We start from the raw sequence: 19,037 nt of genomic DNA, 5'->3' as shown, positions 1-19,037 counted from the left end.
CATAGACTCCTGCATCCATGCATTATGAAGATTCATCTGTCTACGAGGTCAAGTTTCATCTTTAAGATCAGACAATGACACAATTTCTGTCGGAGTGGAAAGAGAATCGAGAGAAGCACTCAATGGCTTGAATCAGAACAAGATCCAGAATGCTATGCTTCAGCAAGTGATAAGGTGGTACTTTAACCCCCCAGCAGGATCCCATCATGGCGGTGTTTGGGAACGATTGATCCGCATGGCTCGAAATGTGCTGCGCTCTATTATTAAACCAGTTCTGGACGATGAAGGATTGTAAACTTTATTTTGTGAAGTTAAAGCAATTTTAAATGATCGACCCATTAACAAGAGTTCTGATGATCCATTGAACCTGGAAGCACTTACACCAAACCATCTTCTTCTGTTGAAAACCAAGCCAATACTACCACCTGGACTCTTTGTGAAGGAAGACATGTACATTAAACGCAGTTGGAGACAGGTACAATATATGGCAGACCTTTTTTGGAAACGGTGGACACAAGAAGCTTCTAATCCAAGAACGACAACGATGGCCAAGGGTAAGAAGCTTTGTTCCATGTGACATTGCTGTGGTGGCTGATTTGACTGCACCACGAGGCCCCTGGCAAATGGGCAGAATATTGGAAACCATACCAGAAGCACAAGGTCTTGAGCGCACAGTTCGACTTCAGACTAAGAGCAACATCTTGGTAAGACCGATAACAAAGATGTGTCTGCTCCAAGAAGCCAAAGAAGAAACCAAAGAAGAGAAGAAAATTGAAGAATCACTAAAGAAGATTAAATGCCAACACATAGTACATACCTTTGTTTTTGATAAAATGTAATGGCCCTGTTCCACGGTACGAGTTCATTCCAAGAGCTCTCCCGAGTTAAAAAAAAATCAAACTCGTGGTATTGAATTGAATTGAATCCTTTATTTGTCATTCAGACCTTTCGGTCTGAACGAAATGTCGTTGCCTGCAGCCATACATGTAATAATAAACAACACACAATAAACACAAATTAACATCCACCACAGTGAGTTCACCAGGCACCTCCTCACTGTGATGGAGGCAAAAGTCTTAGGGTTGCTGTCTCTTCCCTCCTCTTCTCCCTCTGCGCTGAGGCGATATCCCACCGGGCGATGGTAAGTCAGTCCCGCGGTTCAAGCTCCGTGGCCCGGGGGTGGTCGAAGCTGCCGCCCTCCAGTCCAGCGGACGCAGCTGTTGCCACGGGAGCTCCGGAAAACAGGCATCAACCTGTGACCCGCGAGCTCCCGACGATGTCGTCCACTGGCCCGCGGCCGAGCCCCGGATTCAGGTCGCCGCCGCCTCAGCCACCGGAGCACCGTCTCCGCCCCGCACCGCCCACACGGGAGCGTCTCAGCCCCGCACCGGGCCGCCCTCACGGGAGCGCCTTCCAGCCGGGAGCCGGGCCGCCCATACAGGAGTGTCTCAGCCCCGCGCCGTCCGCCCTCACCGGAGCGACGAGTGGTGCCGCTGCCCAAACGCCGCCGCAGCTCGAAGACGGCCAGCCTCGCGTTGGTAAGTCCTGGCTGGCTCTACCTCCGGAGCCTCGAGGTCGGTCGCAGGTTGGAGGCCGCCAGCTCCGCCATTAGGCCTCAGCTCAGATGGGGGAAGAGAAGGGGGATACGACAAGAAAGTCGCATTCCCCCGAAGGGAGAGACAGAAAGCCCTGTTTCATCCCTCCCCCCCCCCACATAACACAAGCTAATAACCAAAAGTTTAACTGAACAAGACAAAAAAAACAACACAAAAAAGTAAAAACAGACAGACTGCAGGCGAGCCGCAGCCATTTCACAGCACCGCCACTTCCGGTGGTAAGCACGGAGAATGAATGTAGCGGGTACGTCGGAGCTCGGGGACGTCTCTTAGCGACTCGTAACGCTAATGGCAGGTACTCGGGAAGACTCGTTAACGGCAGGTAAGCTCGGGAAGACTCGTGAAGATTTTTCAACATGTTGAAAAATGTCCACGAGAGCCCCGAGTACCGACTAGCGGCCATTACCGCAAATCTCCGAGTTCGAATCAGGGCAAACTCGGGAGAGCTCTTGGAATGATCTCGTACCGTGGGACAGGACCATAAGGCTTTTATAGCTCCTTTTAACGGCAATTGTTTATTGGCAATTGTTTTGTTATATACATAGAACAACTCGGGGCTGGTGTATAGGAGCCATTTATGTTTAGGCTAGCTGCTATTGGCATATTATATTATTTTGTCTAGATATATCTAGCAGTATTATTTTGGACACTTGGGAGCAGTCATTTGATGCATAGAATGGCGTAACATATGGGCTAAGTGGACAGAGAGTAATCAGACCAGGCACAGGAGTTGAAGAGTACACAGTTCTCACCCGATCGGGAGAACAGAAAGCTACAACTTGCATGAGAAGAAGAACCTGGTGTGCTCATCTCTTTGTTTGTACAACTACTTCAATAAAGAACCAATAAGAACTGGAAATAACAATTGGAAGATCTGTTCTTTTAGGTCTGCGTAAGATCACTCCTACTTACCTGTGTAGTAATGGCAATGAAAAAACACTGGAAAAGTTAGAAATTGCCATTACAGATAGTATGCCCCCAAATCACTCATAAGTGCTTTACAAACATTTAATGCAACTTATTCTTGTACACCCCTGTAGAATTATGGGTTTAATGCCCCTTTTAGCAGCTTTCTGAATTTACAACACTTTCAAAGACACTTGCAAGTATGTCAAAATCTTGCTGTTGTTTTACTTTTTTGAAAACTTTACGATTCAGATTATACAACATTTTATAATTAATTTTTTTGTAGATAAAAGATTTTATAATAATCCAACTTATTTGAACAGGTTCATGGGTAAAGAATGGTGGGGTGGGAAACGGAGGGTAAACACCAAAGATTTTCTACATTTCACTATTGTTTGTCCATTTCAGCACATGGTAGAGCAGAACTCAAAATTAGCGGTTTCCCGGGTGCCAATGACCACCCAAAGTGCCGCCACGCAACCTAAACGCCGAGACATTTTGCCCTATTTGGCACTGCAGATACTGGTTTATACCGAAGAGAGACACAAAAAACTAGAGTAACTCAATGAGTCAGGCAGCATCTCTGGAGAAAAGGAACGTGACGTTTCGAGTCGGCGGCAGCGACAACGTAGTGCGGAGCAAAGATACGGGGTGTGGGGTGACGGAGGGTCGGAGCTAATGACGGGCCCTGCAAAGCAGAGGCCAAAGATGCTACAGGATTTTTGGCAGCGACAGCGGCTCCTCCTCCTCCAGCACTCCGCCCGCCCTGATAGCGGCCACTGCTTGAAAAACCACTAACGGCGATACCGCTTTCAAAACAAACCATCGCGCACGCCGAGGCCGGGAGGAGGGAGGCCTCCTTCCGCCGTCTGAAGCAGCTACGCCGCTTGGCCACGCACCTTCTGTTGGCTGGCGGAGGGTAGGCGGTGGCGAGGAGATCCCAACTGCTTCCCCCTTTGGCGGCGGCACTTGGCGGTGGACAGGGACGGCCAAGGCAGCAGGGCGGTGATACCGTCCCTGTCCGAGGAGCGCTGACCTTCCTTCCTCCCCACCTCCCCCCTCTCTCTCTTGTAACCCACCCCCCTCCCTTATCCTGGGATCCCTCCTCTCCACTGATCGCCATTCTTGCCTCTATTCAGTCCTCAGACATCCCTATGCTCCCCTCCCCATCTACCAACCCCCCCATCTATTCATCCTGCACTGATCTCCCTATCCACCTCGCATTGATTCTTCTGCCACCCACCCCCCCCCCCCCCCATCCACCCTACATTGGTCCCCCAATTCATCCTGTACTCACCCCCTTTCCCATCCATCCAGTACTGCCTCCCCCTCATTCATCCTGTACTGATCCCCATTCATCCTGTACTGATCCCCTCATTCATCCTGTACTGATCCCCCCCATTCATGTTTTACTGATCACCCCATTCAGCTTGTACCGATCACCCATTCATCCTGCACAGACCCTCCGATCCACCCTGTACTGATCACCCATTCATCCTGCAGCGATCCCTCCATTCAACCTGTACTGATCCCACCCATTCATCCTGCACAGACCCTCCGATCCACACTGTACTGAAATGCCATTCATCCTGTACTGATCCCTCCATTCATCTTGAACTGATCTCCCATTCATCCTGATCTCCCATTCATTCATCCCCCCCATCCAACCTGTACTGATCCCCCCATTCAAGAAGATTGGGGGGGATCAGTCTGAAGAAGGGTCGACCAGAAACGTTGCCTATTTCCTTCGCTCCATAGATGCTGCCTCACCCGCTGAGTTTCTCCAGCATTTGTCTACCCCCATTCATCCTGTACTGATCCCCACATTCATCCTGTACTGATGCCCCCTGTCAATCCCATACCGATACACTCCATTCAACCCCACTGACATCCCCCGCGCTCTCCCCTCAATCCCTCAATCCATCCATCCCACATCTTGCCTTCTCACCCACCCCCGCCATCTATCTATCCTGCACTGATTCAAAGCCCCCCTTCCCCCCCCCCCCCCCCCCCCCCCCACTGTGCTGGAAATGTCTTCAGAGCGAAAATTGACTATGTTTGATAACGGAATGGAATCAAATGTGTTTTAAATCCCAATGTTATTATTTGTTTTAATCCATAAAGATGGATTAATTAAATTGTGAACACATGAAACATTAAAACCGCATTGTTCGATTGTTCGATTGTGAGAGTGTTTCTGTACCAATAGCAATAACGACCTATGCTATGGCCATGTCATGATAATTTTCGGTTCTTCACAGAAAACATGCTTGCATCACTCTGTAGTGCGCATGGTTAAGCATATATGTTACCATAGTCCAGGATTTATTGACACAGGTTGATCATACGCTGAATAATCCAACCACATTCTTGTTGGGAAGTGGAAAGAAATAATAGAAATTGCATTCATTGCAATGTGTAAAAAGAGTCGAAATACTGTACAGGTGCACAACCTTTTATCCGAAGATCCAAATAACGAAAACCTCCGAATAGCGGCCATTTTTTCGGTCCTTGAAGAAAGGTCCTTGAAAACGTTCACCGAGGGCGGCCCGCAGAGGTGACAGCGGAACCTCCGGTCGGTCCTCGAAGAAAGGGGAACTAAATCCCCATTCATAAAAGAGAAGATGAGGGTATATTGCGCGGGAGGGTTAATAATTGACAATATGCTGCTGCCTGCCCGCTGAATTAAAAAGTTCCCACGGTAGACTCACGATATACAGTGTTTCGTGAGTCTTGCGTGGGAACTTTTTAACTCAGCGGGGCAGGCAGCAGCAGATTGTCGCTCGCTTCAGTTTCACCCCACCTACACCCCTCTGCTTCCCGGCCATGTGTGTGACCCCTTCCCTCCCCTCTCCAGCTCCCCGCCCATTGCACCGGCGCGGGGGCTTTGCACTGTCTTCACGTCGGCGATTGCAGCAGGACCGTGTCAGGACCAATTGGACACCGACCACCAGGCCCACCGCAAGCACGGAGATCCCAGAGACCCACAGCCAACAGCAGCCCAGCCCAGCCCCACTCCAACTACAGAGGAACCTGGGTTGCGGATGACGGGGCGCAGCTCGGGGCGTCGTAGGGGCCCATCGGGGAGCGGCCACTCAAAGCCACGCCGGGAGATGTAGGGCCCTGCCCCGGTCTTGATGTTGGAGCCCCCGGCGGGCGCTAGCAAGTCCGCGGCAATTTACAGCCGCGCCGGGCGTTGTAAGGCCCCCCTCCAGGTCACTCTCAACCCCGTAATTCGGGCGGGAGAAGTCGCCGCTGCCGGTGCCCCGCAAAGCAGTCTCCCACCGGAGACCCGCGAGCTCCCGGTGTCACCATCCACCGGAGTCGGGTCGCAGCAGCTCGCCCCCGCAACTCTCCACGCTCCGAAGCTGGCTAGCTCCACGGAGGTAGGTCCGTAGGTCCACAGCTCCCACCGCCGCCCACCGACCCCCGGGCCCACTGCAAGCACGGAGATCCCAGAGACCCACAGCCAGCAGCAACTCCAGCCCAGCCCCGCTCCAACTCCAGAGGAACACGTAGGGGCAGAAGCTGATGGTGTGCAAGGTACGTCTTGTTCTTGGGGTGGCGGATGAGGGGGCGCAGCTCGGGCTGTGGGCGAACTGCCACTTGTCGCTGTAGCGGCCAAAGATCATAGAGGAGCTCCTCTATGATCTTTGGTAGCGGCCCATCGGGGAGCGGATTCCTCTGGAGTTGGAGGGGGAGGGGGGTATTGTGCTGTTTGATCGCCCCCTGCTATCCCAGGGACAGGGAGACACAGCGGCTTTTTAGACTGGTGGGCAATCACTTCCAAAGTTCTGCCCACACAGTCAGTACACTTCTCCTACACTGTATTTCATACAAACATTTATTCTGCAAGAAAAAACGACATTGAAGACTCAAACTCGCGATCGAGTAACTGCCGGGATCAAGGCGCAAACTCGCGACCTTGCGGATATGAGCCGAGCACTCTACCACTGAGCCAGCCATTAAAATCTACGCTAAAAAAATTCCATTCCGAAGACCGACAAATTCTGAATTACGAAAAGTGTCTGGTCCCAAGGCTTTCGGATAAAAGGTTGTGCACCTGTATTATAATTTTGCCGCATGCCATTGTGGTATATACCATGTATTGATTGGTGAATATGTTTAGTTTGTGACTTTATCTGAAGCAGGAATAATATGTGAATGCTTCATTGAGCATAATTCCGACTGGTAACTACGCACTTCAGCCGAGCACATTATCACACACATCATGCAAACCGTCTTAAATTGACCAACTAAACTGTAATTTTGGCAACCTAAAAAGCTGCCTAAGTTGCCCAGCTGGCAACAGGGAAAAAAGTTAAGTGAGAGCCCTGTAAGAGTACTTTGGATGAAATATAAACAAATATCAATCATTGTTTGTTGTGTCGGTTGAACTATAGCCCATAGCATTTCTGTGGGTTTTGAAATAGAGCAGCATTGGATATTTTAAATCTTCCTGAATCCACAGATAAGACTTTGAGCCAACATCTTGTCTGTTTACTACTGCAGGGAAAAAGAATAGATGGTTACCGCACATTAGTTAAGCGATTAAACGAGCAATCCAGAGACCAAAGTTCAAACCTCAACATTGGGAGGGGGAAAAATGGCTTAGATAATAGGTGCAGGAGTAGGCCATTCGGCCCTTCAAGGTGATCATCCCCAATCAGTACCCAGTTCCTGCCTTCTCCCCATATCCCCTGACTTCACTATTTTTAAGAGCCCTATCTAGCTCGCTCTTGAAAGCATCCAGAGAACCGCCCTCTGAGGCAGAGGATTCCACAGACTCACCGCACTCTGTGAGAAAAAGTGTTTCCTCGTCTCCATTCTAAATGGCTTACTCCTTATTCTTAAACTGTGGCCCCTGGTTCTGGACGCCACCAACATCGGGAACATGTTTCCAGCCTCTAGTGTGTCCAAACCCTTAACAATCTTATATGTCTCAATAAGATCCCCTCTCATCCTTCTAAACTCCAGAGTGTACAAGCCCAGCCGCTCCATTCTCTCAGCCCCGCCATCCCGGGAATTAACCTTGTAAACCTACGCTGCACTCCCTCAATAGCAAGAATGTCCTTCCTCAAATTAGGGGACCAAAACTGCCACAATACTCCAGATGTGGTCTCACTAGGACCCTGTACAACTGCAGAAGGACCTCTTTGCTCCTATACTCGACTCCTCTTGTTATAAAGGCCAACATGCCATTCACGTTCTTCACTGCCTGCTGTACCTGCATGCTTACTTTCATAGACTGATGAACAAGGACGCCCAGATCCCGTTGTACTTCCCTTTTTCCCAACTTGACGCCATTTAGATAGTAATCTGCCTTCCTGTTTTTTATACCAAAGTGGATAACCTCACATTTGTCCACATTAAACTTCATCTGTTATGCATCTGCCCACTCCCCCAACCTGGCCAAGTCCCCCTGCACTCTCATAGCATCCTCCTTACAGTTCACACTGCCACACAGCTTTGTGTCATCTGCAAATTTGCTAATGTTACTTTGAATCCCTTCATCCAAATCATTGATGTATATTGTGCAATAACTACAAAACAACTGGATAGTCATAATGTCCTTCGGGTGGGGGTGGGGGGAATCTACCATCCTCATATAGTCTAAGCTATTATATTAGTTGTACATACCAAAGTACAATGAAAAGCTTTTGGTTGTATGTTATCCAGTCTTAGAAAAGACTACACATCACGGCTCTCGCACAACTTTTTCCCCCTGTTGCCAGCAACCGTGGCAGCTTTTTAGGTTGCCAAATGACAGTTTAGGCGGTCATTTAAGATGGTTTGCATGACGCGTGCTCGGACGAAGTGCGTAGTTACCAGTCGGAATTATGCTCAATGAATCATTCACATATTAATTCACATATTATTTCTGCTTCAAATAAAGTCACAAACTAACATATTTACCAATCAAGACATGATATATACCACAAGGACATGCAGCAAAATTATAATACAGTATCTCAACTCTTTTTACACATTGCAATTAATGCAATTTTTATTATTTCTTTCCACTTCCAAACAAAAATGTGGTTGGATTATTCAGCGTATGATCAACCTGTGTCAATAAATTCTGGATCTTGATAACACATAAGCTTAACCATGCAATTCAATTCAACCAATTCAAATACATAAATACATTGCCTACCTATGACCCACCTCAACAACAAAATACTCTCCAATGGCCTGGATAATTGTAATTACATCGACATAACCAACTTTCATGCTTCTATGTAGGACAAAGCAGAATTTGGCAGCCTGTTCTCATTCCGGCAGCGCCAAGTGACTGCAGTATTAATTTACAAAAGTTTGCAAGTTACTTGCCCAAGATAATATGACAAAACCAGTTACTTGCCCAAGATACTCTGACAAAACCATGATCTCCATCAACAAGGACAGGGCAGAAGATGTATTAGAACACCATCTGCACGACTCCCTCCAAGTCTTGCAGCACTCAGGCTCTAAAGTATATTGCCATTATTTTATTGTCTTTGAGGTTAGTTCCTAGAACCCCAAATAACACCGTGGGAGCACTTCAAAAAAGACTGTGACAGGCAACGGGAGTGAGAAACAATTTTAGAAACATAGAAAATAGGTGCAGGAGTAGGCCTTTTCAGCACTTCGAGCCAGCACCACCATTCAATATGAACATGGCTGATCATCCAAAATCAATATCCCGTTCCGCCCTTTTCCCCATATCCCTCGATTCTCTTAGGCCCAAGAGCTAAATCTAATTCTCTTTTGAAGTGCCTGCACTGCCCAGATCCCCTCCCCCAAAATAAAAACATTTAAAAAATAACAAACGAAGTTGTTTTATTTTGTAACAACTCCAATTCAAACAATTTTTTCTTCACAAATTTGAGTCATGTCTTGTGGTTTGTAGCAAACACTTGTAGCTGAGGTTCCTATATCCTGCAATCACAATAACGATACCACTGTTTGATCTACACACGTAGAAATACGCAGACGTTGGTGATACTTTACGTTGTTACATTTGTTTTTTGTTTTTTACTGTGAATAACGGAAGTGCAAAAGTTTATTTTTAGGTAGTTTAAAGTGACAGACGAAACTTTACAAATTCAACAGTCTTTAGAGTCACCAGCAGACACCATGAACTAAAACACCACTGTTTAACTGACCTGTGAAATTTGCAATCTGGTAGTACAAGAAACACAGAAATGCCAATCTATACGGGACACAGATCGTGTAAAAGGAAGCAGCAAAAAACAACGCAGAAGAACCGCACGGGCACCGAGAAGAACCGTGCGGGTGGACTATAGTGGAGTTACAGGAAAAAGAAAGCTGCAGAAACTTATTACTCTAACCAACTCAAACCTCCGCTTTCCCAGCCACCAACCACTAACTGTGCGACAAGTAGATGAAACTCCTGCAAGGATCTCAAACTACAAGTTGCATCGCCCGCCCCGGACCCTCTTACTCACCCCCTTGGCTTCTTTGACGAAGTAGCTGCCACTCGACCCCTGCGAGATGCGCTGCGGGTAGATGCCGCTCTCGATGGCCTGCTCGGCTATCAGCACGATGTCGGCGAACTCGGGATCCTCGGGGAAGTGGTTGAACTCGGCGCCAGCGCCCGGCCAGCCGGGGCTCTGCGGCTGCTCGTCGAGCGGACTCGGGCAGCTCAGCAGCGGCTCTTTCTCCGGGCAGAGCAACAGTACTAGCGGCGGCGAAGAAGGCGAGTCGCCCGACTCCGGCTCTCCGCTTCCTAACTCAGCCTCCCGGCGGGGCAGGAAGCGCACGGCTCCGCCTGGGTTCGCCGCAGCCCTGGTGAAACACGGCGGTGGCGCCGCGACTGGCCCCCATTCCCGCGGCGGCTCGGCATCGCCGCCACCCTCGAGCTCCAGGACGGAGGCCGCGTCCCCGCCTCCGCCGCCCGGCGACACCCGCTCGAGCGATGCTGTTGCTGCTGCCGCTGGCCCGACGCTCAGCGCGAGCTCGTCCATTCGCCTCCACGCTGCGACTGAGGGGCGGGGCAGCTCATGACGGCCCCTCCCGCGTACTCGCTCGCTCTCCCTCCCTCCCTCACCTGCGTTTGCGCTCGCGCCCGCGCCAACGGTCGGCCGCTACAGCCGTGCACGCGCGGCACCTGTTGGCCCTCGAGCCGGAGGGGGAGAGAGAGAGGGGGAGGGGGGGGGGGGGTTACAGAATGGGTGATGTAACAATCCGAATGGCCACGTCACAATCCGAACGGTGATATCACAATCCGAATCCTGGTGTCACAATGGTCCTCCTACTACCCCCCTGGAAAACGGTGGGAAGTGAAGTGAAAGTAACGTCAAGTGAAGTGGGGTTGGTGGGTCCACACCATCACTTGTCCACATCAAACTCAGCCCCAGCTCAACTCTCCACAAAGTTTGGTCAGACTGGATGACCCAGTGGCTAAATGCAACATGGCGTGGGATAGGGTGGAGAAATGTAGTGCATCCACGGCCCGGTAAGTTGATTTAGAGGCAATAAACCCGTTGATACAAGGAATTACAGATACTGGAATAGTGTGCGAATCATATAGTGCTGGCTGGAGTAACTCAGCAAGTCAGGCAGCATCTGTGGAAGGAGTGGACATACCACGTTTCTGGCCTGGACCCCTACTTCAGACTGATTTTAAAGGAAGATAGAAACAGTGCTGGAGTAACTAATCGTGCCAAATAGCATCCCTGGAGATAAAGGATGGGTGATGTTTCAGGGCAAGAACCTTCTTCAGGTGGATTTTAATAGGGGGAGGGGTGAAAACTGGAAAATAGCGTTCTCTCCCCTATTTTACTTCGGAGTCACGTGAGTGATTCCGTGAAGAACCCGCTCAGCACGCATGCGCGGCATTTAGTCCAGCAGAGCAACAGCGGCACAGCGGGAGTCAGGCGCTCCCGCTATGGAGGTGAAAGAATGGACCGTCAGGTAAGCTGACGTCGGGTTTTTCTTTCACAGGGAGCCTTCTGCTTTCAGGCAGAGAAGAAAGGCTCTAGAACAAACCTGTCCCCCGCTCGACTCCACGGAGGAGCGTTCCATCTGGGGGGGGGGGGCAGCAACAGAACAGACCTGTCCCCCATTCGACTCCACGGAGGAGCGTTCCATCTGGGGGGGGGGCAGCATCAAGGCGGTAGGATCACTTACCCGGCGCTCCGCTATCCCGACACCGTGCCGAGCCCAGCCCCGCTAGCGCCTGAGCAGCGGGCTAGAAGTACCGCCACGGAAGAGGCGTCCGGCCGGTGGCTCCGACTTATCGGACGGGACGTCTTTCCACCCGCACGGGGGGAAAGACAGCCGCCTGAACAGACCTGCCGCCGCTCGACTCCACGGAGGAGCGTTCCATCTCGCGGGGGCAGCAACAAGGCGGTAGGACCGCTTACCGGGCGGTCCGCTATACCCCGACACCGCGCCCAGCCCGCTAACGCCTGAGCAGCGGGCTGGATGTAAAGCCATGGAAGAGGCGTCCGGCCGGTGGCTCCGACTTATCGGACGGGGACGTCTCTCCACCCAGGCGGGGGAGAGACAGCCGCCTGAGCCGCATGGAGCGGCACTTGGAGCAGGAGCTCCAGCGAGGTGCACCCCAGGAGGGGCGCTCTCGCAGAGGGGGGTCAGGCACTACCTCCACAGTGCCTTGTGCATTGTCCATTGCTACCTCCTTTCCAGAGGATAGCTTTGGTGACCAGGACTGGGCTGGTCAAGAACTGGGGCAATGGCTGAAGATCTTGGGAGTGTGCAAGGGGTGCAGGAACAGGAAGAGCTGCTAGGTGTGGTGGACAGCTACGTGGAAACCCCACATACAGGAGGCCGTTAAAAGCCTGACGTCAGCCATCACATCGTTTCTCCTCGTTCCATGGACAAATACGGAGATGGCCACAACCTTCGTAAACAAGTCATAAGACCTGCCATAAATCCTACATTGCGGGGTTGTGCATACCCCAGCCACTGAGCCAGACCCACTGCTCTTTGGCAAAAACCTCACAAAGCATATGAAGGACATGCAAGAGGTTTTACAAAACTTTCGGCTCATGAGGGCAGGGCCGGGACGAGCAAACCAAAAACAGTAATTCCTACGCAGCAGCACCCCATCGCGTCCATCAGCCAACGTCTACCATATCGGACTGATGAAAGCTCGGGGTCCGCATTCTATCACCGAAAGTCTTCTTTAGACCAGGGCCCAGAGCGGACCCCATGGAAAATGTGCCACCCCCAACGTCACCGCCACGTCAGACGACGTGCAACACTCGTTGGACCGGCAGGAAACAGAAGAATACCCATAACCATGGAGGTAGGTGGGTCTGGTTCCTACCAGTATATAGAGTAATACTAACACATGGGAGTCCATCACGAGTGATCAGTATATACTCAATGGCATTAGTGAATACAAATACAATTCATACTAGAAAAATTGCCTCCAGGTCAACATTCACCCCAGAGGGTATTTTTCCCCTCTCCGTTAAAGAAACAAGAGGGACAAGCTGAACTGGTGAGAATAATTACAAAGGGTATCATGGGAAAACCTGAACCCTTGCAATTCGTATCAAATATATTCACTAAACCCAAAAAAGATGGTGGATGTCGCATCATCATTGACTTAACTTCACTAAATATGTTTGTTAAGTATATACATTTCAAAATGGAACCGGTTGTTACTGCCAAACAACTAAATTCCAAAGGATACTTCATGGCAAGCATTCATCAAAGATGTTTACTATTTAGTACCATTCCCAAGGATCATTGCAGATACCTGAAATTTTCCTGGATGGGGGCAGCTATAGCAGTTTAAAGCGTTACACAATGGGTTCACATCAGCCAAGAGTGTCACCAAGACACTAAAACCAGCTCTGGCAATATTCAGAAGACAAAAACATATTGTCATGGCATATCTTGATGATATCCTAAATGGTAGGCAAGACCATGAAATTGACTATGTTAGCTGTTCAGCTACCAAACAGTTATTCGAAACCCTGGGGTTGTCTTACATCCAGATAAATCTAAGTTGAAGCCATCCACTATCATGGACTACTTGGGCTTCACAATTAATTCAGTCTACGTGACTGTAACATTGCCAAGAGACAAAATAGTTGAATTGGCACAATCATGCAACAATTTAATGGTCAACAAACTACCAACAACTCGACAAGTAACAGAGTAGTTGGGAAAATGGTAGCAGCATTTCCGGCTACATAATTCGGACCTTTGTACCAAAAACGACATACAGGTCATTATGATCGTTTCATGAAGTTACCCACTGAAGTAATATCAGAACTACAGTGGTGGGCAAAAAACGTTTGACATAGTTTCAGCCTATTATCATCAGTAACCCTACGTCAGTTATCCAAACAGATGCCAGTGGTCAAGGCTGGGGAGCAACTAACTCTATATCCAGCACAAGTAGTAGATGGACTAACTCAGAATCATCATTACCACTTACACTGGGCATTAATTATCTAGAGATGTTGGGTGACTTTTATGGTTTAAAAGCATATGCATAAATATGCATCACTTGCATGTACGGTTATAAATGGATAATACTATGGTGGTGGCCTACATTAACCATATGGGCGGCATAAAATCGGTATCATGCGACAAGTTGGTCAACACAATTTGGCAATGGTGTGTCCAAAGACATATTTGGCTATCAGTAACTTACCTGCCAGGTAAGCTAAATACAGTGGCAGACACCAGGTAACGTAAATTTAATGACAACATCGAATGGATGTTAAAAACCCCCCAAAAAATTTCACAAAAGTCATCAAGCAATATGGCACGCCAGATATCGATTTATTTGCATGAAGGCTAAATCACCAGGTACCTATGTATGTCGCTTGGGAACCAGACCCTGAGGCAGCAGCGGTAGATGCGTTCGCGCTGGATTGGGGAAATTCTTCTTCTATGCATTTCCTCCCTTCTGCCTCATCAGTCGGGGACTACGCACAGTACAAATGGACTTTGCTTCAGATATTTTGATAGTACCCGACTGGCCTACACAGCCATGGTTCCCAATACTCCATGACATGGTTGTTGAAACTCCGATGGTATTCCCCAGTGACCCAGAGTTATTAACACCCAGTGTCGGGCACAAGCCACCCGTGCCATGAAAAAATCAAACTCCTGGGTTGCAGATTCTGCACAAACCACTTCTGGGACTGGGATTATCATAACAAACCGTCGACACCATGTCAGCATCCCTCCGAACATCCACTAAGAAACAGCACTTGTCCAGCATCAAAAAATGGGAGAAGTACTGCTTGGATACAGGGACCACCTACTCAACCGCTACAGTTACCAACGTACTGGGATTTCTGGCGAACCTTCACCACGATGAAGGACTCGGCTACAGAGCCATCAACACAGCTAGAATTGCCCTGCCTGTCTATTTAAAACCAGCTCCAGGACAACAGGCCATGGGGTCCCACCAGCTGGTGGTCAAACTAATGAAGGGTATTTACAACTCTAACCCCCTAGACCAAGGTACACCCATATATGGGATGTCAGTGTGGTCCTGACATATCTCAGGGGATGGCCACCAGTCAGATCCCTCAACCTGGAACCATCTATGCTCAAAACACTCATGTTGATGGCACTTGTATCTGCACAGAGGGTCCAGTCACTACACCTATTGCGACTGGACACCATGCTCACAGCTCCAAACCAGATCTCTGTCGTTATCCAGGGAATGATCAAACAGAGCAGACCTGGAACACCTAATCCAGTCGTGGAATTCCGGGCTTACCCGCCAGAAACACGGTTATGTGCCATGACCCAACTATCCTACATAGACACAACCAAAATATTCGAGGGAGATGAAAAGCCTTGTGGGTCAGTCATAAAAAACCTTATGGTCGGGTGACGAGCCATTTCGAGATGGCTCATGCAGGTGCTAAAAGCTGCTGGGATAAAAACTAACATGTACAAATTTCATTCCACCAGGGCAGCATCCACGTCGACGGCTAAAAGAATGGACGTGTCTATAAACCACATCCTGGCTACAGCAGGATGGTGGGGGTAAAGACCGTTCAGAAATTTTATAATAAGCCGTTGGCAAAACCTGTTTTATTTGCAGGAAAGATTTTACAGACTGCAAATATTTAATTTAAGCCCAGGGGAGCAATTTAAGCTCTTTGTTGTTATTGTTAAAAAATACCATTGTGTTTTTCTACAAACAGATTCATTGGTTGGTACGATAACACACTTCCTCCCTCAAAGACTTCGGCAGTGATGTAGTAATAACTGTTACACGGTTTTAAATCACAGAGCTTTGAAATCTTCACGGAATCACTCACGTGACTCCGAAGTAAAATAGTAAGATTAAACGAGAACTTACCAGTTTGAAGTTTGATCTGTATTTTATGAGGAGTTACGATGAGGGATTACGTGCCCTCCGCTCCCACCCTCAATAATATGGGTCAAATTCATAAACTGATGTCTCCTTATCTTTACTATGTTTACTTCAATAACTGTGTCTATCTGTGATTCCACACCGCTGCTTTGAAGTATGCCGCGCATGCGTGCTGAGCGGGTTCTTCACGTAATCCCACATCGTAACTCCTCATAAAATACAGCTCAAACTTCAAACTGGTAAGTTCTCATTTAATCTTACTATTATAATCCGAGGATGGGTATTTGCATTAAAAAAAAGCCTTGCAGGAAAAGGAGACAGAGATAGTTCCCTGAGTACCTCTTTCTAATTTTCCCCCTGAAGACTCATAGGCAGTATTTTGGCCAAATGACTTTCAAACAAGTAAGAAGACCTTGCTTGGTTTCTGGTGGGAAATGCTCTCTACCATTTACTCCATCTACACCACACTGCCTCGGAAAAGCAGCCAACGTAATGACTTGTCTCACCCCATGCATTTCGTCTACCTGCTCCCATCCAGCAAAAGGTGCAGAAGCTTGAAAGTGTGCACCACCCTACTCAGGAATAGCTTCTTCCCCTCCGTTATCAGGATTCTGAATGTCCTTCCGTAAGCGAGGGTGCTGTTCAATTCACCTCTTACCCCATTGACGACATTGGACTTTGTCTATGGAACTAATGTGCTACAATGCTGAGAACTATATTCTGCGCTCTGTGTCTTCTTTGTTCTATCTATTGCACGAGTTTAAACTGATTGTATCTGTTAATGGTATACCTAATCTATTTGATAGTATGCAAAACAGCTTTTTACTGTACATTAGTACAATGCTGTAGTGGAGCACGCAGGTATCGAACCCGGCGTTCGGAAGCCGCGGTCACGTGACTCGGGAGGGGCTGCTTGTTTTCGCGCGGTTTTGCTTTCGCGTGGCAGTTCAGCACTGACCACCGATGTGGCCAGACGTGTCTAGAGAACCTGTATACTGAAAACCGAACTTTCGAATAAAGATCAGTTTAAAACTACAGTTGTCGTTCTTGAGACCGCCAAATTGGTGACCCCGACCTGTCTAGCCGTCGTTAGACAAGAGAATTATGCAGAATCAGCCAGCACGTGGCAGGGCTCACCGGCCTTTAAATTGCCATCGTTTTGGCTTGACCAACCTCAGGTGTGGTTCGCCCACGTTGAGGCACAGTTTCACCTCCATCGCATCGTAGTGGACGACACAATGTATTTCCATGTGGTGGGGGCTTTGCCGCAGGACTGTGCCTCGAGGCTGTTGCCCTACATCAGGGACCCACCGTCCATCGGCAAATATGAAGGGCTGAAGGCCCTGCTGTTCCACGCTTACGGTCTCAGCTGCAGAGACAGGGCAGCGAGGCTGCTGCACATGGACAGTGTCGGCTATCGGCGGCCATCCAACATCATGGCGAAGATGTTAGCCCTGATGGACGGGCACCGCCCATGTCTGCTTTTCGAACAGGCGTTCCTGGAGCAGATGTCTGACGAAGTCCAACTAATGCTCGCCAGAGCCAATTTCAGCGACCCCCAACAACTTGCGGAGAGAGCTGATGAACCGTGGGCACACAGACGGCGGGACGTGTTTGCTTTCGCCCGTCCCCTGGTCACTCAGCGGGTGCAGCCGAACCGACATCGGGAGGAAGAAGAAGCCCAGCCCAGCGCCGAAGAAGCAGCGCCGCTACCAGTGGTCTACAGTCAACGCCAATGACGTTACTACCATCAACGATACGGGCCCGAAGCCCGTAGATGTCGGAGCCCCTGCTCGTACCAGGGAAATGCCTCGGCCGATCGTCCATAGAGGCGAACGCGATCGGCCCAAACGAACGCCTCTACGTCTGCGATCACCATTCCGGCCACCGTTTCCTGGTGGACTCCGGTGCCCATGCCAGCATCCTGCCTCCGAGCGCCCGCAATATTCGCGGCGGTAAGGTAGGAACCGTCCTCTCGGCTGTTAACGGGAGCGACATTCGCACTTACGGTACGCGGACCCTGGACTTAAATTTCGACTCCCGACCATACAGGTGGAAGTTTATCTTTGTAGACGTGTCCCAACCAATCCTGGGGGCTGACTTCTTGCGCGCGTTCTCCCTGTTAATCGATGTGCGAGGCGGATGCATGGTCCCTGTGTCGGACCTGGGCCCTGCCAAGCCGTGCAGCCCGTCCACGCCCCTACAGCAACTCGACGAGGAAGCTGAGATCCAGCAACGTTTCACAGCCCTGCTCGCCGACTTCCCAGGGCTGCTCACACCCCTGTATGACGGGCCCATGCCCCATCATGGCGTGGTCCACCACATTCCCACCGAGGGCCCACCACCGCCTCCCGCCCGATAAACTGCGCATCGCACGAGATGAGTTCCAGCTTATGGAGGACATGGGGATTGTCCGACGGTCGGACAGCCCTTGGGCTTCCCCTCTGCACATGGTGCCCAAAGCGTCCTCGGGGTTAGAGACCTTGCGGTGATTACAGGCGTTTGAACGCGGTAACCACAGCCGATCGGTACATAGTCCCGAACATCCAGGATTTCTCGGCCCATCTGGAAGGCGCAACCTTCTTCTCGAAAGTTGACCTTATTCGCGGGTATAATCAAATTCCGGTCCATCCCGACGACGTCCCTAAGACGGCCACCATCACCCCTTTCGGCCTTTTCGAATGACTAAGAATACCTTTTGGCCTGAAGAACGCTGCTCAGGCGTTCCAAAGGTTAATGGATCAGGTCGGTCGGGGTTTGCCGTTCATATTCATCTACCTCGATGATATTCTGGTGGCCAGCAGCTCGCAGGCAGCGCACGTCAGGCACCTCCACCTGCTTTTCGAACGGCTGCGCAAACACGGGTTGGTGATCAACCCTGCGAAGTGCCAGTTCGGATTGCGTTCCATTTCATTCTTGGGTCACAGCATTATCTGCCACGGCGCGCAGCCGCTGCCCGAGAAGGTTGACGCTATCCGTCGCTTCCCAAGGCCCCTATCGGTCAAGGGTCTACAGGAGTTAATCGGGATGGTAAATTTCTACCACCGATTCGTCCCTCAGCCGCCGCCATCATGTGGCCGTTGTTCCAAGCCTGGCCGGTAAGCCTAAGGACCTGGTCTGGTCCAAGGAGGCGCAGAAAGCGTTCGAGGGGGCTAAGACTGCATTGGACAATGCCACTATGCTAG

At 49.8% G+C, this 19,037-nt stretch overlaps 1 protein-coding gene across 2 annotated transcripts in view; it reads right to left on the bottom strand.

Annotated features, from left to right (window-relative positions):
- pi4k2b (phosphatidylinositol 4-kinase type 2 beta) overlaps positions 1-10,546 on the bottom strand; it is a 41,241-nt gene extending 30,695 nt beyond the window's left edge. The window contains exon 1 of one of the 2 annotated variants that reach the window (XR_004412982.1): positions 9,974-10,546. Coding sequence is in view for 1 of the 2 variants with exons in the window: in XM_033026436.1 (XP_032882327.1) it covers positions 9,974-10,492 (519 nt within the window). In the remaining variant the exon portion in view is untranslated. The remainder of the gene's footprint in view (positions 1-9,973) is intronic. The other variant, XM_033026436.1, reaches the window with a different exon arrangement.
- Positions 10,547-19,037: the final 8,491 nt, after the last annotated feature.

This window comes from Amblyraja radiata, chromosome 1 (assembly GCF_010909765.2).
Source record: "Amblyraja radiata isolate CabotCenter1 chromosome 1, sAmbRad1.1.pri, whole genome shotgun sequence".
Classification (NCBI taxonomy): domain Eukaryota; kingdom Metazoa; phylum Chordata; class Chondrichthyes; order Rajiformes; family Rajidae; genus Amblyraja; species Amblyraja radiata.
The sequence above is the reverse complement of the archived record's forward strand: the minus strand, read 5'-3'. Positions and strand labels throughout refer to the sequence as shown.